Source organism: Sander vitreus, chromosome 22 (assembly GCF_031162955.1).
Source record: "Sander vitreus isolate 19-12246 chromosome 22, sanVit1, whole genome shotgun sequence".
NCBI lineage: Eukaryota > Metazoa > Chordata > Actinopteri > Perciformes > Percidae > Sander > Sander vitreus.
Window position 1 is genome coordinate 5,369,595 of NC_135876.1, and position 25,085 is coordinate 5,394,679.

General features: G+C 43.1%; 2 protein-coding genes across 2 annotated transcripts in view; one reads left to right on the forward strand and one right to left on the reverse strand.

Moving 5' to 3' along the window:
* The window catches only part of reck (reversion-inducing-cysteine-rich protein with kazal motifs), a 53,685-nt gene extending 52,437 nt beyond the window's left edge, over positions 1–1,248 (forward strand). Inside the window, exon 21 of the mRNA XM_078281309.1 lies at positions 961–1,248. Within this exon, the coding sequence (XP_078137435.1) occupies positions 961–1,182 (222 nt within the window). The 3' untranslated portion in view covers positions 1,183–1,248. The remainder of the gene's footprint in view (positions 1–960) is intronic.
* Positions 1,249–20,330: 19,082 nt separating this feature from the next.
* On the reverse strand, positions 20,331–21,390 carry LOC144537075 (gamma-crystallin M2-like). Its single transcript, XM_078280497.1, has 2 exons — positions 21,124–21,390; positions 20,331–20,603 (listed from the first exon to the last, which is right to left on the reverse strand). Exons 1-2 carry the CDS (start codon positions 21,382–21,384, stop codon positions 20,331–20,333), a joined length of 534 nt encoding a protein of 177 aa, XP_078136623.1. The 5' UTR covers positions 21,385–21,390.
* Positions 21,391–25,085: the final 3,695 nt, after the last annotated feature.

Here is a 25,085-nt window from a genome sequence, read left to right on the forward strand (position 1 = left end):
GCGAACTTAATGATGCTGTTGCAGCTGTGGGTGAGCACACAGTCGTACAGGAGAGGGCGGAGCCTGTGGTCTGCCCGTCACTATCTCACAGCCCAATCACAGAGGGGGCGGAGCCTGTGGTCTGCCCGTCACGATCTCAGGGTCCAATCACAGAGGTGGCGGAGCCTGGGGTCTGCCGTTCTGGATCTCAGGGTCCAGTCACAGGGGGTGGAGCCTGGGGTCTGCCCGTCAATATCTCAGGGTCCAATCACAGAGGGGGTGGAGCCTGGGGTCTGCCCGCAGCAAAGTTGAGGTGGAGCTCTAGACATGACAGCCGCCCACGACGCCATCTTAGTACCATCTTTTGAAAGGGGTCGGGAAACTTTTTCCGAAATAAACTGGTTGAATCTGACATGTAAACGTGTGGGAATGATATGTGTCCACAACAGTATTTTCTGGTTGTTTCTGTACGGATCTCTGCTCACACTAAAGTGCCAAAACAGTAAGGAAACAGCTCCTATTATCAGCTGCCCCAACAGTACAGTTCAAAGAGGGAAAGTAAACCATGACATCAACACCTTAAAACTGTGTTGGGGGAACCACCGTGTCAGACTTTGAAACCCCCCGCATTAGATGACGCTGTAGTGCTCTGAGAAAAACAGTTCCTCTTAAAAGTAGACCTGGAAATCTGGAAAAGATCTGGAAAATGCACAATACTGGTCCCTGCAGGTTTCTGTTCTTCTGGAGCAAATGTTGGCAAGAATTCCCTGAAAATTCAGGGATTGTCATTCAACCCTGGTCTAATGTAGACGTACACATCAACACATCACATCAACATCAACAGACATGCTTTCATATACAGTTCATCATAAAAGGTAGATGACAATGACTTGATGACTTCCAGCCTATAATAAATCCAGAGTGCATTTTAAAACTAATTAGTGGGTAAGAGTGTTCAGTGTGCTCTCTTGTATTTTCCAGATCGAAGCCTGCAGTAAGGAGGCCGAGAAGATTGATTCCCTCATCAACTATGCCAGCCCCACGCTGGTCTCCCATGTCCCCCTCTCTGCCTTCCTCAATTCTGAGATCCAGACCTCCTCCATCCACTCGTCCGGGGGCCCTGGGCCTTCCCCTCTGCCCCCAGGCCTGTGCTTCCTACTGGGCCTCCTCATGGCTGCAGCCCCTGTTCTCCAGCAGGTCTGAGTGCCTATCATCCCCTCCTAGCCTCTCCCTCACTAACTCTTGAGTCTTCCAAAGTACCCCCTGCTCCCCCCCTTCTTCCTGGGATGGCCTGAGGTGAGTGTGCGCTCATGGAGCAGGAAGAAGCAGCTGCGGTGCCTTTTTCGACAATCATTCCTATTGGCTCACCTGCGTGTCAAACAATCAAGGCGGTGGAAAAGCTATTATTCTGGAATTTTTTTGTATGAACAGTATTATTCAACACACTGGTTCTCCCTCAGTGATGTGTGATTAAGTGTTTGTGTGTGTGTGTGTGTGTGTGTGTGTGTGTGTGTGTGTGTGTGTGTGTGTGAGACTTCATACCAGCAGTGTTTATCCACTAGTCCCAGCAGCAGCTCTCTGAAAGCTGTTAGGTGGGAATGTAAATTTCATGACTCACTCTGTCTTCTTCTGAGGCTTTGTGTGTGGGTGTGTGTGGGGGGGGGGGGACAGCTGGGCTGTCTGACAGCACATCTGTCTGACAAATTAGCCACAATTCCCTCTGCCACACGTACACTTTTACACACACTCACACACACAAAGAGTGGGTGTCACTCAGGCAGACTTCTCTGCTCAGTGTGACCCCCATGTGTCAGATGGAGTGTGTACATGACGAGACTGCAGAGCGTGCACACAGTGTGTAGTAGCGCAGTGTGTGCACGGTGCAGCACGGTGTGTAGTGTGTAGCACAGTGCAGGATGTATATACATGTGAGGTGTATATGGACCTAGTGTTGAACCTCTAACCTCAGCAGTGTTAGTGCCATGCTCGTGGGCTGAGCCAGCTCAGATGAAACAAAGGGTTGTAACTACTGACCAAAGCAAGAAGTTGAAATATGAAGGGAGCCCAGGTTGTGCTGTGTTTTACCCAGCAGCCAGTGAAGCAGCTCAGAAACCTGCTAACACTTAATCTGATGTGGCGTCATCAAGTACCATTCAGACTGCGTGGAAACTATGACTATCACAACACGATGAAGTATTCACAATGTAGATAAAGGGTTAATGGGCCAACTGTATAATTCTATGTATGACAGAAGACCGTAGCAGTGTTATTGTGCTCCGTATAACTCAAGTCAGGGGCATCTTCCAAAACACGACTCATCACTTCAGAACCATGTCAGGATTTTAAATGACAATTACTTTCATTTTCAATTCGTCGGGTTATTAATTTCAATGAACTTTCAGTGTAGTCTGAGTCAAAAATCGATGGTGTGAGACCAGTGGTTCCCAACTCTACCATCGTCAGCACACGGTAGATATGAGAGCAGCCTGTGGTGCGTTCACTGATGCTTCTGAAGCTGACGAGCTCCAATATGTTGTCATTACTGACATTATGAAAGGTTGTTGATGATTAGTTTATCGTTGAGCGTCCGTGACATGCAACAGGTTATTTAGCTGGCTTGCAGCAGCGTGCCTCATGATAACTTAACTTTAAGCAGCTTTAACAACACCCCGAGGAGCACTGCCACCAGACGCTGTCGGCAGGAAACCATTGGAAGATGCTTAGCGTCTGATTTGGACTTCCAGGCATTTAGTTTTTCATAAAGTCAGAGAGGGAGATTTACAAAAAGGAATGGTCAACATTAGACATCCTGACTTTAAGACCCTAGTAGTGGATAGACTTTTATGATCTTCTTTTTGTCTGAGGTTTTATACTCTCCAAGCCCAAGCTGAGGCGACCCTGCTGACATCACTATGACATCATCAGGCGTGTGTTGCCTCTTATCTTTGTGTTCGTGTTTCGGGGAGCTCTGAGAGGCCAGTAGCTCAGAGAAACGTTAAAGAAGGGATGCTTACTGTCTGCACTTCTCAACTAGAAGCCATTTGGTAACAAAAGGACAATCAGCTCGTCACTACCCACAATTCACTTTGGGTAGAGAAGATTTCCACAGTATGCCTTGCATATAATGTCTTATATGAAGTAATAATGGAAATGCAATAACTTTATATTTGTTAAGAAATGTCTATATTTGATGTGTAGCTGATGAATTTGAGACAATGATCACCTATGTGCCATGTTTTTTTTTTTTTAAGCAAATAGCTGTTATTCTTTATTGCATGATGACAATTATGAAGTGTTTTTACTCCGAATGTACTTCAGTGTGTGTGTGTGTGTGTGTGTGTGTGTGTGTGTGTGTGTGTGTGTGTGTGTGTGTGTGTGTGTGTGTGTGTGTGTGTGTCTGTCTGCCTGTCCAGCACAAAGCGTCCTTCCTCTAACATTAAGTATTACTGTGCTAGGCAGCTCTGTAGCCACGGCTCCTCCACCCATTATCATTTGTATTATTATTATTATTATTATTATTATTATTATTATTATTATTATGTGTATGTCCTCTGGAGCCAACATGAATTTGGTTACTACACGATGTTGTATGTCTTCAGTGTTGTCTTTGATTGATTTGATTTAAAAGAATAGTTCAGCCTTTTGGGAACATTGCTTTTTCTTCAGATATTCAGATGGATATCAATCTCATGTCTGTGTAGTAAATATGCAGCTGGTGTCTGGACACGGTTAGCTTAGCATAAAAGCAGGGGGAAACAGCTAGCCTGTCTGTGTCCAAAGTTCAAACGTAACCAAACCAACCAACCAGTCCTCCAAACCAAACCACCATATATGTCCTTTGTGGTGGCAGGAAATACAACCCACAGACTGTTTTCCGTCCTCATACCTAGGCGTAACAGTCACGATATAAAAAGGTTTAGGCACCAAAACTTAGTTAAGTTTAGAGAAAGCTGGTGGTTTGGGTTAAAACCAGTACATTTGTTGGGTTACTTCCCTTCCCCTAAAACAATGAACACCTTGTATCTGCTATCTAGAGTTTTAGTGGGGTACTTGTTGGAGCTATATGTGAACAAAGTTTCTTTTATCGACGAGCTAACTAACAGTAGCTCCATCAAGTCTTTTTTCGTGTGTCGAGATGATGACCAACCAGCATTACGTTTGATGGCTACATTCGGCAGATCTTGTAGACGCCGTGCTCTGTAATGAGCTGCGTGTTCCAGGCAGACAACACATGGTCTCTGTATCACATGATGAAATCATGGTATTTCTTTCTAACCCTAACCCTCCGACCCCTGTGCATGCTGGCTGTGACTGGACAATGGATGTTTGGGGGAGGGGCTTAGGCTGAGCTTTTGAGGTGTTGGTAGGTGTATCGTTGAACTTTGGACAGAGCCAGGCTAGCTGCTTCTCCCTGCTTTCTCCCTGGTCTTGGTGCTAAGCTAAGCTACATACTGTATGTGCTGTGTCCAGCTTCCACATTCAACACACAGACATGAGATTGATAACCATCTTCTCGTCTCACTCTCAGAGAGAAATCTAATCAGCAAGTCTACCAAAATGTAAAACTAGTCATGTATTGTGATGTTTTGTGGATGTTTTACAGCCAACATGGCCGCCCTGAGGGTTTTACAGCCAACATGGCCGCCCTGAGGGGAAGAAACTTTAAGCAGGATGCTCATTTCTCCTGTCTGTCCATCTGATGTGATGCAGTGTAACTAAAGCAGTCACCTGTCCTGAGCATATAAACCCTTAATAACCCTTATAAAGTGTTAATTCCTCTTACCTAAATTGTCCATGGTTTATAAGGCTCCCTGGGTGTGTTCCTTTCTTGCTTCATCACTGTGTTTGACTCTGTAAAAGAATTGGAAGAAAGAGGATGCATATCTCATGAAATATAAAAAAGCAATACCACAACCAAGAAAGTTAACACAAAGACATGAGATTGATTTCATTCTGAACATCTCCCAAAAGAAACCGTCCTTTACCAGAGAGCAGCTGCTGTTGGGAAATCTGTCACTCTCCTGGCTCTCTGTGGCACATGTGCACGATTCTAAAAGCCACATTCTCTCAGGAGTTTAAGCCTGCTTTATTACATTTCTTCATGCTTTAACCCTCATGTTGTCCCAGGGTCAAATTTGACTCGTTCTCAAAACTTCTATATCAGAACTACGGGTTTCTTTTTAACCAAATTACTCCAGAAATTGCAAGAAAATTCACTTTCATTGAATTGTGGGTATTCAATTTTATAGCATTTGAAAAAATTGAAATGGTTTCATAACCTGACTAAACTTTGACGTACACATGTCTGTGATTCTCCACCAACATATATGTTCCTCTAATATTAGTCAAAATCATTCATCATTTCAAAATTAGGTATAATCTCCTATACATGAGATTTATTGACCATGAATTCCAAAAAAAACGTGTAAAACTATTGGTAATAAGTTGGTGTTAGTGAAAAATAGCATCGGAAACATGGAAAAAAAGTGACAAAAACATTGACAAAAGTGAGAAAAACGTCAGAAAATGTGTCAAAAATATTTTTAAAAAACGGTCAAAAAAGTGTTAATTTTGACCCAGAAGGACAACAAGTGCATAGTTGACCAGAAGACAACACAAGGGTTAATGAATTCACCAGTGACCTATTACCAACCAAACACAACTGTTATTGAGGTCGGTATCCACACGGGCCTTTCCTTTGCTCCTAATGACTTTTTGAATGTTCCCATTTGACAATGATAAGAAAGAGGCCTTTCTTTGTGTGCCAAGTTAGAGAGCACAGTGGTGGCAGCAGCTCAGTCTGTGAGGTTCGCTGGTTCAAGTCCCCGTCTGGACCAGGTACGGAGTGTGGACAGGTAGGAGAGGACACAGCCCTGTCCATGGAGAGTCTCGCTCTGACATCTCTCCATTAATGCATGTGTCCTGTTGGTGCGAGTGTAAAAATGTAATTTCCCCTCGCAATCAATAAAGTCTTCTTCACATAGAAAATATCATATTAATGCAGTTTCTCTGCTGTGGTATATTGGATGGGTTTTCATAAATCCTGTATAGCTCTCACAAATGCTTCTAGTTTGTCTGTCCAGAGGAGTTATTTGTATATTTATGGTTTCTTTAATCAAATGTTCCATTTAGGAGGATCAGTTACTCTTTCTGGACTCAAACCTCTGATCTCTGTTTCAAGTCAATTACATCACCCAACTGAAAACTAAAACAGAAGTTAGAGAGTGTGCAGCTTTCAGTAGGAGGTGGGTGAAGATTTACTTATTCAAGTATTATTTCCAATGTTTTGTAATCTAAATGTTAACCTTCGAGGATAGGAGAATCTTATTGAGTATCGATTTATACTTGGGTTGTTTGCATTAACTGCACAAGGTAAAGAAATACAATTAATAGCAATTGTAAATAGCAGTCAACACTAACATCAGCTGAGGCTGAAAGGAGTGCCAGGTATTTGGTCGTAAACCAAAGTGTTGGATGGTGGTGCTAGAGAAAAGGTTATGGGGTCACCAACATTATCACAATTGACAAATCCTTGGGGCAGCATGGATGAGTGTATAGGGCATGGCAATCTATCCAAGACTGTTCAAGACCTCACTCAGGGGATCACAAAGTCATTAGGATTCATCCTCTGCGGAACAAGAATGGTTAATTGTAACATGTCACTAAAAAAAACAAAAGCTTCAACCTGCTAGTGGCGCTAGAGGGAAAGTGGGGGATCACTAAAAATCATCTATAGGATTCATCCTCTGGGGAACATGAACGTCTGGACAATACTGAATGTGTCCAGTAGTTGTTGAGATATTTCAGTCTGGTGGGCCAACCAAGCAACACTGCCATCCCTACAGAGCCATGCTGCTAGCATGACTACAAATACAGATTAGTGCGGCTTTACCTTTACCTTCAGCCAAACCAATGTCCTGTAAAGGCTCTGACACACCAACCCGACGGGTTCGTCGGCAGAAAAGGCAGTCAAACTGATCAGTCGGCTCCCATCTCTCAATGGAACATCTCTCTAGACCTAGTAAACACAGAGCACGCTGTCGTCAGTCATTGTTTTCATCAGAGAGGGTTGATAGTAGTCAAGAAGGATCGTTGTTGCCATACGATGGCTAGTAACAAGAAGATATGGCGTGGTCACCTAGTCAAGGGATAGCACTCCACCAATCAGATTGGTCATTGAGTCCGACTGCCCACTGGCCGATTCAACAAGTCAAATCGGCCAAAATGGATGCCGACTGACGACGGCACGGAACACACCGAACAGACTCGAGTCACTGACCTCGCCAGACTGTCCGACGGCCGGTAATCGGGTTGGTGTGTCAGAGCCTTAACCCGTTCTGCTCTTTGAGGAGCATAAGTCAGTGAGGAACTTTCCCCAGCTGGTTCGCTGTTGGGCGGTCTTCTCTGCTTCCTTTTAGGATGATGATTATGTCAATATTTGAGAAAAAAGATGTGAAAAGCCAAAAGGTGGAAATATTACGTTGTTGGAAATAAACACATTATATCAGTTTTCTAGATATCGAGTTAACAATTATTTAGCTTAGTGTTTTCTAATTGCTCCCGGTCTTATTCTGACCCGTGCTCCATAGGAAATAGTTTTCGCTCACCGCATAACCCCAAAAGTTTCAATGTGAGTAAACCTGAATACATGGTAAGAATGAATGTGTATAAGTGTGGACTGCGTAGTCACACATTTAATGACAGAAAATGCACTCATGTTGTTGACTGACCCTCCAGTGGGTTTATATCAAACCTGTTCCACAGATAAGAACTGTATAAAACTACAGAGAATCAAAGCAAAGGTACAGTTTGCATGTTGTCAACTTCACACTGTTGTTTAAAACCCGGCATGGCAGCACTTGCATGTATTTTCTGAATGTTGCAGCTATGTTGCATTTGTAATGTCACAGGAAATGTTATACCAACTGAGTCCAAACTGTGTCTTCTTAGTGGACCAAATATATATAGAATGTGATAAGTCACATGTCCCAAAACAAAGCCATGGCATGTTTAGCAGAAGAGTTTGTCTTAACTGAGACAGGACTTCAATAGTGCAAACAGAGCAAAGTCCATGTTTGCAGAGATAATCCACACACCTACAATATTTGGTGAGAATGAAGTCCAGCTCTCTCTTGCAGTTACTGTAAAATCCAAGTCCGCTTTTAAATCCAGTTGGATGTGTCTACATTATTTTGCTCTCCAAAAATGCATGAAGCTAATAATCATGTAACGTGTATATGAGAGAATGATAGTGACAGCAAAAACTGAGTATCACACCACTTCTCATCCTGTTGATGCTGCCTTGTGAGTCCAAATCCTGTATGTTTACACCCACATATTGCAGTTGCCAGCGTTAAAGGTGCTCTAAGCGATGTCACACGTTTTTTAGGCTACAACATTTTTTGTCACATACAGCAAACATCCTCGTCACTATTCGCTAGCTGCCTGTCCCCTGAACACACTGTAAAAAAACATGGTCTCTGTAGACAGCCCAGGCTCCACAAACGGCAACAAAAACAAACTGCGCCAACCTGTACCACGAAACATAACAAACAATGTTCCAACCAATAACCGACAAAAAGGATTTGGGGGTGGGGGTGGGGTGGTTAGTGCGCGGAAGGGAGGGGGAGGGGACGGGATGAGGAGGAGGGAGGGGCAAGCTAGCCTCCGTTTTGTTTGACAATACTTCGAACATCAACAAGAAAAGACGTCAACCAACATCGCTTAGAGCACCTTTTAATGTGGTAAATGTATAACATCTGGATGTTCTGCAGACCTGTGAGGACTAAACATGCTGTTCTTCATCTCATAAACAACAGAGCTGCATCCGGGGGTGCCGAATACCTCCACAATCAAGTGAAGCCACAATCTTTTTGTAAGTCTGTTGTTGAAAAATAAATGTTATTTTGGTGTAGAATCCAGTTTAGATTTTTCATTCATGGACCATCTTCAAAGTACACATCCCTGTCCCAACCCATTCCCCTAAACTCTCTATGAGGGATGCCAAGGCATTCCCAGGCCAGATGGTGGGTATAAGCCTCCAAAGTGCTCTGGGTCTGCCCTGGGCTCTCCTTCCATTGGGCTGTGCCCGAACTAGATTTACAAGCGTATGGTGCACTATATCTATGTCACCGATGCTTTCATTTGTTTGCCATGTGTAATCTCACATAGTTTTTTTCATCCATCCATCTATCTTCGTCCGTTTATCCGCTATTGGGTCCCGGGGGTAGCAGCAGGGGACCCCATCTCTAAGGGAGACGCCAGCCACCCATAGGTCAGGGTAGGAACAAAAACTGACCGGTAGATTGAGAGCTTTGCCTTCTGGCTCAGCTCTCTTTTCGTCACAACAGTGCAATAAATTAAATGTAATACCGCACCCGCTGCACCAATTCTCCGACCAATCTCCCGCTCCATTGTCCCCTCACTCGCGAACAAGACCCCAAGGTACTTGAACTCCTTCACTTGAGGTAAGGACTCATTCCCTACCTGGAGAAGGCACTCCATTGGTTTCCTGCTGAGAAACTATGGCCTCAGATTTCACACTCACACTCGGCTGCGAACCGATCCAGTGAGTGCTGAAGGTCACAGGCCGATGATGCCATCAGGACCACATCATCTGCAAAAAGCAGCGATGAGATCCCCAGCCTACCGAACTGCAACCCCTCCCCACCCCGACTACGTCTCGATATCCTGTCCATAAATACTACAAACAGGATTGGTGACAAAGCGCAGCCCTGGCGGAGGCCAACCCTCACCTGAAACGAGTCCGACTTACTGCCGAGAAGCCGGCACAGCTCCCTAGGGACCCCCTCACCCCATACTCCCGCAGCACCTCCCACAGTATCTCCCGGGGGACCCGGTCATACGCCTTCTCCATATCCACAAAGCACATGTAGACTGGTTGGGCATACTCCCAGGCTCCCTCCAGGATCCTTGCGTGAGTGAGGATCTGATCCGTTGTTCCACGACCAGAACGGAATCCGCATTGTTCCTCTTCAACCCGAGGTTCGACTATCGGCCGAACCCTCCTTTCCAGCACCTTGGAGTAGACTTTACTGGGGAGGCTGAGAAGTGTGATACCCCTGTAATTGGCACACACCCTCTGGTCCCCCTTTTTGAACAGGGGAACCACCACCCCAGTCTGCCACGCCTTAGGCACCGTCCCAGACTTCCACGCAATGTTGAAGAGGCGTGTCAACCAAGATAACCCCTCCACACCCAGAACTTTAAGCATTTCTGGACGGATCTCATCAATCCCTGGGACTTTGCCACTGTGGAGTTGTATAACTACCTCAGCGACTTCCACCAGGGAAATTGTCAACAATCCCCCATCATCCCCCAGCTCCGCCTCTACCATAGAGGGCGTATTAGCTGGATTTAGGAGTTCCTCAAAGTGCTCCTTCCACCGCCCTATTACCTCCTCAGTTGAGGTCAACAGCGTCAAATCCTTACTGTACACAGCTTGGATGGTTCCCCGCTTCCACCTCCTGAGGTGGCGAACGGTTTTCCAGATCACCTTGCGGTGCTGACCGAAAGTCCTTCTCCATGTCTTCTCCGAACTTCTCCCACACCCGCTGCTTTGCCTCTTTCACAGCAGAGGCTGCAGCCCTTCGTGCCCTTCGTTACCTTGCAACTGCCTCCGGAGTCCTCTGGGATCACATATCTCGGAAAGACTCCTTCTTCAGTCGGACGGCTTCCCTGACCACCGGTGTCCACCACTGTGTTTGAGGGTTACACGTAGCTTTTTCGGGCTGTGCCCGGCCAGGCTCCGTGGCAAACACGGCCACCAGGCGCTCGCTGACGGGCCTTCCATCTGGGCCTGGCTCCAGACGCAGGCCTCGGGCTTCCTCCGGGCAGGGTCACTCTATCACTTCCTTGTTTATTTATAGGGTTTTCATTCTTTGTCTGGCTCCTCACCTGAGACCACTTTGCCATGGGAGACCCTACCAGGAGCACAAAGCTCCAGACAACACAGCCCTCAGGTTTATAGGGACACACAAATCTCTCCACCACGATAAGGTGATGGTTCTCGTCAGCCCTAAATATCATTGAATCTCTAGATATAGCAATTATCAGCAGGCCTGTTGTGTTTACTGCCACTGCAGAGGAATATATGTCATTAGGGTACAATGTTGTTTTTACAGCGGCACTTATCAGGCGTGCTAATGCAAATGCAACCAGCATGTGTGAAAGGCACAAACTGGGCCTACAGTTAGCCAGTGCTTTTCATATGTGGCGCAGCAGCTTCTACCACAGTCGGGTTGGTCAAGAAGCCAACACCATATCCAGAACCAGAATATCTTTCCGAATATCGCACACTGTCTGACTTCTTATTATGCATTTCACCACTTCCCCAGGTCTCAGTAAGTACTTTAGTGAATACAATGTTATTTTACAGATGAATGATGGTCCGAATTATGAAAATGAAAAGGTACAAATTAACCACATCAGAGGAGTGATGGAAATCTTTTGGATTCAAGGGCCCATGTGGTCCATTTGATCTCAAATCAATATAAGCACATGTGCTTAACATTCATAATCCTGGCTCTCTGAACAGACATTTCATTTTTCAGAGGCAGACACAAAGGTCGCTGTGAGCTGGAAGTTGCACAAGGTCAAGACAAATAAACAACTCTCTCTCTGGAAGAAAACAATGATTCAGGAAATGGAAGTCACTAAAGGTCTAATCAGTATGTGGAGAACAAAGCTGATCATGTACAGCTCGGTGGAGGCCTTGGCTCTGGCCGTGACTTTCACGCTGCTGCAGCATCCGCAATCAGTCTGCTGTACTTTCTGTCATTCTACGTAAGCAAATATGGATTATCTGCTCAAGCAGCAGTTCACTTGAAACTAATTCCTTGAAAACCTACTTGGCAGAAAAGCGGATACTGATTCTGACCACCCTTTCAGTGTATTTATCACAATGACATTCATTCTTTGGGCCCAAATCCAATATTGTATATTTTTTGATTGATTTGATTTGATTTATTTATGTAAAAAATTTAAAAAAAACAGTGTTACATGCAAAGGAAACCCTCAAGGGACTTGACATGTTGGGTACAGATCAACACGGTATACTGCTGTACGAATGGCACATTTGCTTTCCAAAGTTAAAGTTGCATTTGAAAAAAGCGGATGAATCTGACGGCTCGCAAAAGATTCTCCTAATGAAGTGCTAGTGAGTCATCATTATTATATAAGGGCCAGATTTCTTTTCTTTGGTGAATGCAATGCCCTTTCATAACCTGTCTGACACTGATTCAATCTCCTGTCAGACTGCAGGACTTTTCTCTGGACCATGATACCAATGACCTCCACATTCTCATTTATTTAGCTTTCCAATAGAGGACAACTGAAGTTGATGACTCAATACACCTTTAGAGCCCCTCCCCTCCCCGATTAGCGGTCTCATTACTCACATGTCATCCTTGCTGTCTCACATTTGGCTCCCGCCACAAATCAGTTTCCCTTTGGAGTCATTACAGGTTCATCTAATGACTCTTCCTCTTCCTCCATCATCTGTGATTCCTGTCTTTCCTCTCCTGTCTCCACCTGTGTGCCTACTGTCTATGCAGTAGACTGGGCGAGGCGCCGGGCGTTTATGGGACCAGTCTGTCCATCTGTCCCATCAGGAGCTGCTTGTGCCTCCTGGACGCCATCTGCTGCTAACACATCCTGTCCATCACAAAGACAGAGAGAAACAGAGACACAGAGACACTGAGAGATACTGAGAGACAGAGAGACAGAGACAGAGAGACACACTGAGAGACACAGAGACACCCAGAGACAGAGAGACAGAGAGACAGATAGACAGAGAGACAGAGACAAAGACACCCAGAGACAGAGAGACAGAGACAAAGACAGAGACAGAGACAAAGATAGAGAGAGAGAGACAGCGAGACAGAGATACAGAGACAGAGACAGAGAGAGACGATACCTCACACAAGACTGTGAAAAGGGGCGTGGCTAACGTATAGGGGGCGGGTCAAACCATCACCAATTAAAAAGGAACTCTCTTTTGAGTTCAATGATACCTCACACAAGACTCTACCTTAGATGGGTCAGCATTTATGAAAGGGGGTGTGGCTTAAGCATAGGGGGCGGGCCAAACCATCACCAATGAAGAAGGAACTCTCTGCTGAGTTCAATGACACCTCACACAAGACTCTACCTTAAACAGTTCAAATGTTATGAAAGGGGGAGTGGCCTGAGTAAGTGGGCGTGGTTAAAGTATAGGGGGCGGCTCAGTATCACATGTCGACCACACATTATAAGTTTCATGTAAATCGGATGATGTTTGTCATATAAAGCGCTATGACCAAAAGTAAATAGCCCTTCGCCGCTGTCGGCGCTCAGGCCCAAATGACTGACTTATAATAGGGAGAATGGTGCCTTTATCACCCCACCTCTGTATACCCTCTGATCCTCCGGCTGCTCTGCCTCGACTACACCTCGATTTACATCTTTCTCATTGCATGCCATCATGGCCCAAACCTGCAGGTTTTCATAGCTATCGAGCGCTGTGACTTCATGAGGAGCAATCGACCACTGCGATCAGCTGTAGGGTTTTGGCAGGGATCTTGCTGAATCATGGCTCTGTGTGGCACATCTCTGCCAAGTGCATTATTTTGCATTCCAAAATTCTTTGATGAAGTGAAAAGGAAAGCTGGGATGAGAGAACACATGATCAGAGTAGTAGCTGGCCTTAGGGCCTTCTTCTTATCAGCCTCTTACAAGGCTTTGTCTCTGTGGGAAGCAGAACAAAACCTTGCTGCTGGATATTCTCACTTTTGGTTAATTGATTTCGGGTTCAAAAGGAACACACTGTGCCGGCACTTTCCGGGCCAGATAGACAAAGTTTCAGATGACAGATCTGTGGTCAAATAGCTGCTGAACTCTGCTGTGGACTAACCACCTCTGTATCTCTCTCTGTCATTGTAATTAGCTGATCAATGAAATCAGTGGAAGAGCTGCTGGCTCCCTGTAAATGGCAGAGAAGCTGTTACCTTAAACTCTGAAAGAGGCATTGGTATTGCTGAAGGAAAATGAAACTGCTTTAGAATGTCATGGCAACAGCTTCTCCATCCTTCTGTCTTCCCTTTCTTGCCTCGAGCTCATCTGATTAATGTCTGTGCATGCTAACAGACCTTCAATACCTGTCCTAACCATAGTGAGGCTGTTAGCTGCTCATCAGCTGAGCCGGTCACATGCACATCCATCCTCATGCCCACTCAGTATCAGTGTACAAAGAAAAGCCTGTCCTTGCCTTATCACTGCAAAGTCCTCTTCACCTGTCGGCCTGTAATCCAGAGCTACAGTGCACACTATTTCTTCTCTGTAAATCTGCTGCTTTCTCTTAGTAATACTGCTTTACAGGGCCGACTCAGCTGTGTGATAGTCATGACAGGGTAGGCAGAGGACCAGTATATCACAGGCCTGACACACATTCACACCTACTGGCAACTTGCAGTCTCCAACTCTTATAACTCTTATGACCCTCTTTAAAGTCCTAACCAGCCATAGTAACCATTTTCCTCGCAGCGCTAACAGTACGCGTGCTAGGAATATTACACGCACAGACTTTACTTTAGACAGCAGTGCTACAGGAACGTGCCAACCAGTACAACATGTGCAACATCTTTGCACCACCCTCTTTCTTTCACCATATACCATAGTTGTTCTGGCAGAGAAGTCCTTAATCAGGCCAGTAAAATCCAATTTGCACAGCAGACATGAGAGACAGGTGATTCAGTCTGTTTTGGAGCATTGTGGAACACAGTCTATTTATAACAGGTCCCAGTTTTTTAAAAAAAGGCCCCTGTGGCATAGTACATAAATAGTCAGTGCTATATCAACATTTGGAAATACTGACTAGTTCCTTTCTTCTTACAGCTTTTTTTCGATTGCTAAACGACAGTGGTCACAACTGAAGCCACATGTGCAAAACTCTAACTACAGTCTGCACTACCAACAGTCACCTGAGCTAAACAGTTCACATCACCTGCAAAACACATAGTTTTTTTTGTTGCACACTTTATTTTACTGTTACAAATTTCACTTTAAATATGAATCCCTCTCATTCATACATATACATGGTGAACATACTGTATTGCTCTACCCATTTACAAATATCAATACACATCTAGACATTTTTCTACACATTCAGAAGTCTGAGTACTTGTTAAGGTTCACACCTCTCCACACTACACAAGTAATTATGCAAGAATATTAGCCTTGTAGTTTTCATATGTAATTATTATAAGGTATAAAGTCATTTTTCATATTTAAATTTCCTCTGCCACAAACTGACTCTAACCACATGGAGCAGATGTATGCTGGAACTACAGTATGCAGATTAATCATTTCATTGACGTCTGCCGCAGCTCTGCACACTGCAGGGTAGATATATCTTATACATTTATTATGTCTTACTGTAATTTGAGGCCTGAGGTGCCAAACACAAGCTTTTTGCATTAAAGGAAAATAATAATTATTTTAGTTTCAGGTTGCTTTTGGGAAGCTTTTGATGACTCCTTTGCACATAAAGGCTCTGACACACCAATCCGAAGGCCGACCGTCGGCAGAAAAGGCAGTCGGACTGATCAGTCGGCTCCCCGTCTCTCAAAAAAGTGCCTCAGAACACACCGAAGCAACGCCAACTTGAGCGTACGTTCTGCACGTGCGCGAGATGTAATAGGTCTCCATAACAGCAGGCGGCGCTAATCTGTATTGTCGCCCAAAAAATGAAAACCGGAAATGACGGAACGTCTCTCTAGACCTAGTAAACACAGAGCACGCTGTCGTCAGTCATTGTTTTCATCAGAGAGGGTTGATAGTAGTCAAGAAGGATCGTTGTTGCCATACGATGGCTAGTAACAAGAAGATACTGGCGTGGTCACCTAGTCAAGGGCTAGCACTCCACCAATCAGATTGGTCATTGAGTCCGACTGCCCACTGGCCGATTCAACAAGTCAAATCGGCCAAAATGGATGCCGACGGCTCCTTCGACTGACGACGGCATGGAACACACCGAACAGACTCAAGTCACCAACCTCGCCAGACTGTCCGACAGCCGGTAATCGGGTTGGTGTGTCAGCGCCTTAAGATGTCTTTGGCATTCATCAGGAGCTCAGTGATGCAAAATGATGATAATCACTGTAAAAGGGCATGAATGACATAATAATTGATTATTTCTAATTTTCCTTTCCTGTCAGCCTTTACTGTGTCTGTTGAATGGATGGGAGTCTTGTCCAGGTTTAATGTTTGACATACAGTATTATGACATGAAACATAAGAAACCAGCTGGTGTCCCAGATTTCTCCACTATTTCTTTTCCTTCTATCAGTGATGCTTTAAATGCATAATATAGCACCTGTTTCTTACAAACACTATTTCACGACTGAACTAAAACACAGACACACGTTGCCCTAACCTATCATGGCTGGATGATCTGAAACTGAATGTAAGTGTTCTGTACATAGCTTATAGAATTTCTATGGTGTTTGGTGTTTTAAGCCCCCAATGTTGTCTTCCAGGCAGCGCTGCATGGAAGGCACTAGGATTAGGCAATGGTTAGGGTTAGGGTTAATGTTAGGGTTAGGGTTATGGGTTAGGGTTAGGGTCGCAGCACTGCCTTGAAAACGACTTTGGGGGCTTAAAACACCATCGAGCAATTTCTACTGTTCTCAACTGTTTTTCACTTTAATTGGATAGTTCTAACACACATCTACAAACACTGAGTGGAGAATGCCTGCTTACATTCTTTTTAAATGACGATTCAATTTAATTCCATTTTATTCATAGTGTCACTTTATAGACACAGAGCAGGTCTATACCACACTCTATAAAATACAGAGAGCCAACAGTTTACTCACTGGGACAGCGGCGAGGATCAATTTCCTTTAACCTCGAACAGAACCGGGCTCTTGGTGGGCGGCCATATACCTCCCCTAACTATAGAAATATGACTCATAATAATTCTATGACTTCGTGGGTGGTGCTGGTCTATGACCCGCTCCATTTCCAGTGCAGAGCATTCACCCAGCCCTGGCGCTGAGAACCTGAGGGGTGTGTGAGAGTGAGGGGCTGCAGCAGCTGGCCAACGCACACCGCCACAGGAAGTGACAATCTAATCCCCTAACCAATCAGAAGGCTGACTGGACACAAGACAAGTGTCCAGTCAGCCATATATATATATACTTTATTGTAGTACTTTTCTTAGTGTCAAGTGCAAAAAACAGTACATTCTTTCTAGTACTACTTCTCTTTCCATATTACAGTTTTTTTTTCGATTGCTAAACGACAGTGGGCACGGCTGAAGCCCCATGTGCAAAACTCTTAACTACAGTCTGCACTACCAACAGTTCACATCACCTGCAAAACTCATTCACAGCAACACAACTCTTCACACACACGTCTCAGAACAGGTTCGGAGCAGCCAGACACGCTGAACAATCCTCACAGAGACAACACACACTGTCACTCAGAACACACTGAGAGGACACACACTCAGACACAAGACAGAACATAGCAACTTTTCATCTTTACAGTTTGAACAATTTGAGTGACTTCACACTAATCAATATTTTCTTAATTAATTTCTTTCTTTTCTTCTTCTAAAGAAAAGAGTGAAATTCTTTTACATGAACATTTTTATTTTATAACATACCAATTTTTTTAGGAAACAAAAACGAATGAAAATCAGCAGTTTGCTTCAATAGATATATAATTTTACTGTATTTGGCCTGTAGTAGTTTATGTAATAACTGGAAAAAGTTAAACACTAAAGGTACGTAATAAAGAATATTGGATGTCCTCTCTTACCATGAACCTGCATTATCTCTAAATACAAATGGATGTGGGGTTTCCGTTGCTTCCACCTCCATTACTTTCTGAAAAACAGTAAGAACGCAGTTTTACTATAGTAAAGGTAGTGTTTTTCACGTTTGTACTTATGTAACCTCAAACATCATACCTGGACATGGTATCTTTGCTCTTTCACCTGTTCACTGTTTCTCTCGAACAGTATAGTGTATAACTGATTCATTCTTATTTGGTGTTTCTTTATTTCCAAAAAAAATCTTTCAGAACTTTCCCTATATATTGTATATACAGTATGTGTTCACTAACAAGTCTAAAACAAGAAACCATTGCAGTCAGCAGTGTTTGATAACAGGTTAACAGTTTTGACAGCAGTGTGTTAGCATTTGAACAAAGTGCTGTAGATCCACAGTGTTGTGCACGTTGTGGTTAAAGCCATGCGATAAGTGTGTAGAGTTTTGAAAACTGTGTTCAAGCAATGAAAAACAAACTGGAGTTTGGTCCACATGGACTGCTGCTGTGCAGACTGTAGTTAGAGTTTTGCACGTTACTCCAGTTGAGCCCTCCAGTTGAGTCATCTAGCAATCGAAAAAAAACTGTAACATTCAATAGAAACACCAAGGGGGAACAGGGGGAACACATCACACAACAGGGAAGAGAAAAAAAGGTAAAAGGTACTTGATTATGTTTTGAGTGAAGGATTGTATTTCGCTACATTACAAATCCCATCCGTTACTGAGTAAAAAAAAATAAAAAACTTTGACTAACGAAAACCGAAAGGAAGAAAAATAATCGCGCCCAGAACCATTACACCAGACCTGGGCATTCTAGGTATGGTGGAAGGTATGTGATGATGTGGGGCTATTTTAATTCAACTTTATCAGCATGCATAGTATCCTGGATCCATACAATAACTGGCCTTTAAAAATAATAATCTGCCTGCCTCTATGGGAATTTAACATAGGGGTGTACTCACTTTTGTTGCCAGTGGTTTACATTAATGGCTGTGTGTTGAGTTATTTTGAGGGGACAGCACATTTACACTGTTATACAAGCAGCAAAGTAAATAAAGTAAATACTTTACATTGTAGCAAAGTGTAATTTCTTCAGTGTTGTCCCATTAAAAGATATAATGACATATTTACTAAAATGTGAGGGGTGTGCTCACTTTTGTGAGATACTGTATATACACATCTCATACAGGCTACTTTGGTGTGTAGAAGCTAGCTGCTAGTCTGGGCTGTAAACATTAGGGTCTAACCCATTTATGGAGTCAAAACACGTGATTTGTGAGTTTGTGAAGAAAAGAAGGATGGCCCTCAGAACTAACAATGTATGGTACTTTCACTTTCAATTGATTGTTTGAATACGTTTTATGGGATGGTCTGAACTAAAATTGCACATTATACCTTTCTAAGGGTCTTAAATGTCGTGTGTGACATGTGTTATGTTGTTATTACATGTGTATACATTTCTATAGATATTTATACATTTGTATAGATTTTTCTTTAATTCAAAACAAAATAGTTTTGGATTTATGACCCCTTGTCCTATTTTTACTACAAGGGAGAGTACCCCCCGCCCCATTTTACAGTTTTTTATGTAACTAAGTAACTTGTACTTAAAGTACATTTTAAATGAACTACTTACTACTTTTTACTTGAGTAATTTTTCAGATAGGTATTTTTTTGTGCTGTCAAACGATTACAATATTTATTCGCGATTAATCGCATTAATGACATAGTTAACTCGCAATTAATCGCAATTAATCGCACATTTGTCTCTATTCTAAATGCTCCTTGATTTCTTTTTGTCCCATTATTTTTTCTCATTTTAATGCTCTTATCAACATGATATAATGATACTTTTAAAACAGTGCCTGACCGAAAGATTTATATATATATATAAAAAACGAGCACCTTGTTCAATTGTATTTGTCTGTTTTGTATGTTCAAAAATATAAAACAAACAAAAAAAAAGGAGCACAAAACGGCAAAAACAACCACTGGATGTGAAAAGGGTATGTTACAATAACTTTGAATGCACCACGAGGCTGAGTCTGTGTTTTTCAGACAACGGCAGCTACAGTCTGGTGTTAGAATCCTCTCCAGTGAAATACAGTCACACTTTACACCATTTAGCTGTCAGCATTTTAACCGTGTTTACTCCAGCTGCTAGCTAACAGTAGGTTAACGTTACTGTGTACTATATTTCATCAAAGTATTGGTACTTTTACTTGAGTACAATATTTTAGTACTTTTTCCACCTCTATTTGTGTGTGTGTGCGTGTGTGTGTGTGTGTGTGTGTGTGCGCACATGCATATCCATCTTCAGTATGCACTTATTAAAAAGTTTAATTATTCTTCTACTAATTATTTTTGATGAATTATTATTATTTTTACAGAGACTCAATGCCCCTGCAGTAAATCCTAGATTTCCTTGACGACAAAGAAGACAATGCTTATTCCTTTTCTTTGTGTTTAGTGCATCAATTACTTTATTTATTGGCATTTGAAACACTGGGTGAATATTTAGTAGTCCATGATGCGCCTCATGCTCATGAACCTCATGCCGTTCATGCCCATCTCCCTGAAGCTCTTGTACTCGCCGGGCCTCATGTACATCATCCTGCCTCTGTACCGGGCCTGCTCGTACATCATCCAGTGGCCTTCCATCACGTGGCAGGACATGCAGTTGGACATGCGGTAGCGGTCCATGACGTTGTCGCAGTCGTACATCAGCTCGTGCATCTGGCCCCCGAAGTTCTCATTCTCGTAGATCCTCATCCTGAACTGGCCTCTGTGCTGTTTTATTGAAGGGAATAAAAACAAATGGATATTATATATAGTGTCACGTTTTGATTGATTGATTGATTGATTGATTGATTGATTTTAGTTGACCTTTTCGTTATAAGATACAGCTTTGCACCATATATTAAAAAAACTAAACAAAGTCAGGATAACACAATAAAGCCCTGGGGTTTATTTCCATTGCAGAGCAAGTGACAGCAGATCAAGCATCAATCATCACATCCATACATATATTAAATAGATCCATAAAGACAATACAGTAACAAAAAAAACATACTAAGATTGGCATCTGAGCCATTTTTTCAGTGCCTGCTTAAAACCTCCTGAACTTCTGACCATCTTTAGATTTCCTGGCAACCTGTTCCACAGGCTTGTTGCTACATACAAAAAGGACTCCTTACCTAAATTCCTCTTAACTCTAGGAGGTACAAAATCAGTAGAGCTGCCCCTGGTGGAGTAGCTTTTGTGTAGTGATATTACCCGTAGTAGAATGATAGTGTGATTGTATACCTACCATGGGGACCATGCGGCAGGACCTGATGCAGTCACTCATTCCCATCATGCTCATGTAGTCAGAGTACTCGCCCCTCCTCATGAAGTACTGGTTTCCCATGTAGTTGGGCTGGTCGTAGACCATGAAGCAGCCACTCTCCACCCTGCAGGAGTGGCACCTGCTCAGGTAGGAGCTCATGTCATAGCAGTCGCTCATGCACTCATAGGAGCGACCCTGGAAGTTCCTGTCCTCGTAGAAGATGATCTTGCCCCTCATGTTCATGCCGCTGTTGCTCGTGTTGGCTGTGGATGTACTGTTGCTTCCCACCTGGTTTAACCCTTTCCTTTTATACTTGTCCAAACATCCAAACCACAGAGAACCCCCTTACTCAGCAACTTACCATTGAAGCTAATAGGCTTTGCCCACAGGGAGCGTAACATGTCGACAGGTTTCTCTTTGTTACAGCCAAACAAAACAATGACTACAGGACAATTAACAAAGGTGTGTGTGTGTGTGTGTGTGTGTGTGTGTGTGTGTGTGTGTGCGTGTGTGTGTGTGCGTGTGTATGTGTGTGTGTGTGTGTGTGTGTGTGTGTGTGTGTGTGTGTGTATGTGTGTGCAGTTAGTTTCTCCATTGTCATGTGTTGTATAAAGAGGTCTAACCATATTGAGATGTTTCTTTTTTTTTGCTGCTTCTCCAGTTTAGGGGGCGACAGTTAAAGCCATGAGTATTACTTTTGTAATGTGGATGGCAGGTGTGATTGATGATACATCTCAGAGTGGTGGAGAGAGTCCAATATGAGGGACAGTTTCCTTTCCAGGAGTGTTGTACGGTTGGGCAGTGCCAGAGACCCATTTGGTGCATTGTAGTGACTGTGGTTTACCTTGTACTGTTCCTTGTATGAGTTGAAGGTTGGGTTTATTTGTCATAGTGTGTCTAGTGATAAGGAAAATCTTGGGAGAGGGAGAGATATTGTCTGATCAGTGTTTTACGCAGTATTTAGAGTATTACAGTGTTTCTTCTGCTAGTGTGGATGGTTAAGATGGTTGTTTTGAGGCCTTATGTGTGTAATGACAAAGATTTGAGTTGCAGGTATAGGAAAGAATATTCTATGAGCCTATTGTGTACTTGTTAGAATTAGCTTTTTCCAGCTTCGTCTCCTGGCTAAAGTTAAGCCCTTCCTTAACAGGCACAATCTAGAAAAGGCGATTCATGCTTTTATCAGTTCAAGGTTGGATTACTGTAATGCTCTTTATGTTGGTCTGAATCAGACCTCCATCTCACGACTTCAACTTGTGCAAAATGCTGCTGCTCGCTTTTTAACAAATACATCTAGACATGCACACATCACTCCCGTTCTCTACACCTTACATTGGCTCCCTGTGCGTTTTAGAATTGTTTTTAAGATTTTATTGTTTGTTTTCAAGGCCTTAAATGGCCTGTCTGAGATTTTAACCCTGCGTGAGCACAACTGGTCATTGCGGTCTTCAAATCTACTGGTTCCCAAGTCAAGGTATAAATGGGGGGGGCTGATCAAGCTTTTGCAGTTGCTGCCCCGAGACTCTGGAACAAGTTACCCCCTGATATTCGCACTATTACAGATGTAGCTCTTTTTAGATCCAAACTCAAAACCTATTTGTTTAGCTTTTAATACATAGTAGTGGTGTGACAATTTCCCTCTCCTCCTCCTGTTTCTATGTAACCTTTTCTGATTTTACTGTTTTCTATGTTTCATTCTTTTTATTGTATGATATGTTGTTTTATTCTTAGTTCCTGATGTAAAGCACTTTGGATACCTGCTGGTTGCTGTAAAGTGCTATATAAATAAGTGTTAATTGATTGATTGATTGTGCTGACCACCTTTACTAAGCAAAAGTACCAATACAACAATGTAAAAATACTCCATTACATTCAAACTTAGGTAAAAGTAGAAAAGTATTATCAGCAAAATGTACTTTTTATCAAAATACAAGTGGTGGTTCTGCAGTAGAAGGTCTCCAGTGACTGATACAGCGTTACATGTAACCTGATCAGACAGTTGATGCTGAAGCAGATGTTAGGAGTAAGGAAGTTGAGTCCAGTGGTTCCCAGCATGCCAAGGGTCACCAGATAAATTGGAGGTCATGAGCTGATTAATGAGAGAGAAAATAGAAACCATTCATACCTTTGACTTTATCTTTTCCACCTTTTTTCACCTTTCTCTAACCTCTGCTTGTTGTGTGCAATGTTTGACTTCTTTGGGCCTCAAACTGTTATTTAATTTATTAGTGTTGTATAAGCTTTTAATAAAAAAATAAATAATCTAAAATGTAAAGCTGTCAGATAAATGTAGTGGAGTAAAAAGTAGTGGAGTAGAAGTATAAAGTTGCAGAAAATGAATATACCCAAGTAAAGTACATGTACTGTACCTCAAAACTGGAGACTGTCCTCTCAAAACACCCCCATAAGTCGTCTGTTCCAGCATCATTCTGCCCTATATTTCTGTTTCTAGTGGCGGCGCCCTCTAGTGGCCGTAGTAGTTCTGACGGGAGCAAAGCAGGAAGTAAGATGAGGAAGTTTAACTCTTATTCTCCACCGGGTGCGTTTGCGCTGTGTTCCAGAGGCACTGCGGCCCCTGCGAACAATCGCAGCCATTCAACTCAATGATATTCCGCGTGAAGCGACTCTCCGCTAAAGATACGCACCACGTCTATTTTCACGTGAGCCGCAGGGCGTTCAGACATCCAGTCAATTTACTAAAACACCCCCCCCAGAATCAGTATATGTCTCCTCTACAACACAACTTATGACAAGAGATTCATCTCGGAGATGGAAAAACGTAATAGACATCACAGATCTTTTTTGTAAAGACAACCCCAGAAATGAGAAGGCATGGAGTTTAACTGTAGGAGTGCTTGGAGTGGAAGGTAGATACTAGCTTAGTAAACACCTGATTGTTCTGTAAAGTACTTGTAGAGACAATAACATCTGCGAGTCTGGCAGCAAGATGATCCGCTTCTGACGCAGGCTGTGGAAAATCGGGGTAAGAGCGCCAAAAACCAGGTTGGGGGGTTAGATGGGTCAAACAAACACAGGACTTTCACCCAGGAGACCGGGGGTCATGTTTGAAAAGAAAAGGAAACAGAGAAACAAACCACCATCTTTTTCTAAACTTAACTAAGTAGTTTTGGTGCCTTGACCTAACCAAACTGATTGTTTCACAACGTTAATGTGTTTAAAACTGGACCGTTACATTCTCTGGTTTAGATATGAGGTCGGAAAATGCTCCTGTGGGTCAGATTAGAGGGGAGGAACAAACAACCTACCGTATATGGTTGGAAGGTTTGGGTTGTTGTTAAATTGTACTTAAGTACAGTACTGGATCATATGTACTTTTAGAGCAGTGGTCACCTGTGATTCAGCCGATGAAGAAAGTACGCTGATTATTGAACTCATGAAAGTTCCATTAGCGATGTAAAATTATGACAAGCTTAAAGTTTGATGATACATCTTACAGCAACCTTCCTTAATAATATTCCATAAAATCCCATTGACTTATGCAGACTTAAGCCTACAAATATACCAAACTGACCAGAATATTCATAAGACATATAAGTATAAAAAGCCACAGTGGGAATATAATTATTCATGCCCTGCCATGTCACTGACTAAACAGGGGTGCGTTTTAAATACTTTTACATTAGAGCATCTGAGAACATGCATAATGTAAATGGATATATCCTCCACTGTAGGCAGACTGATTACCGCCTCTGCAGTCCCATCTGCTAACAGAGGTGTTACTTTTAGCTTTAGCGGACAATGACATCTGGAAAATATCCAGGTGCTTTTAGTCTGCCTCCTTCCCCTGCTCCCCTGCCATCTTTCCATCCATCCATCCATCCACAGACTCTCAATCTTCAGAATCCGCCCAGATTCCTCGGTGTGCCATTTAGCAGGGATGTTTTTAGAGCTCCCACCTCCCAGCAAGGTTATTAGGCATGAGA

What these genes read in the sequence shown, in the direction of transcription:
- LOC144537075 (XM_078280497.1), bottom strand. Translation starts at nt 21,384, where the DNA reads ATGAACATGAGGGGCAAGATCATCTTCTACGAGGACAGGAACTTCCAG. An exon ending in CCTGCCGCATGGTCCCCATG is followed by an intron (nt 20,604 to 21,123) that starts GTAGGTATACAA and finishes TCAATAAAACAG; the next exon opens with CACAGAGGCCAGTTCAGGAT.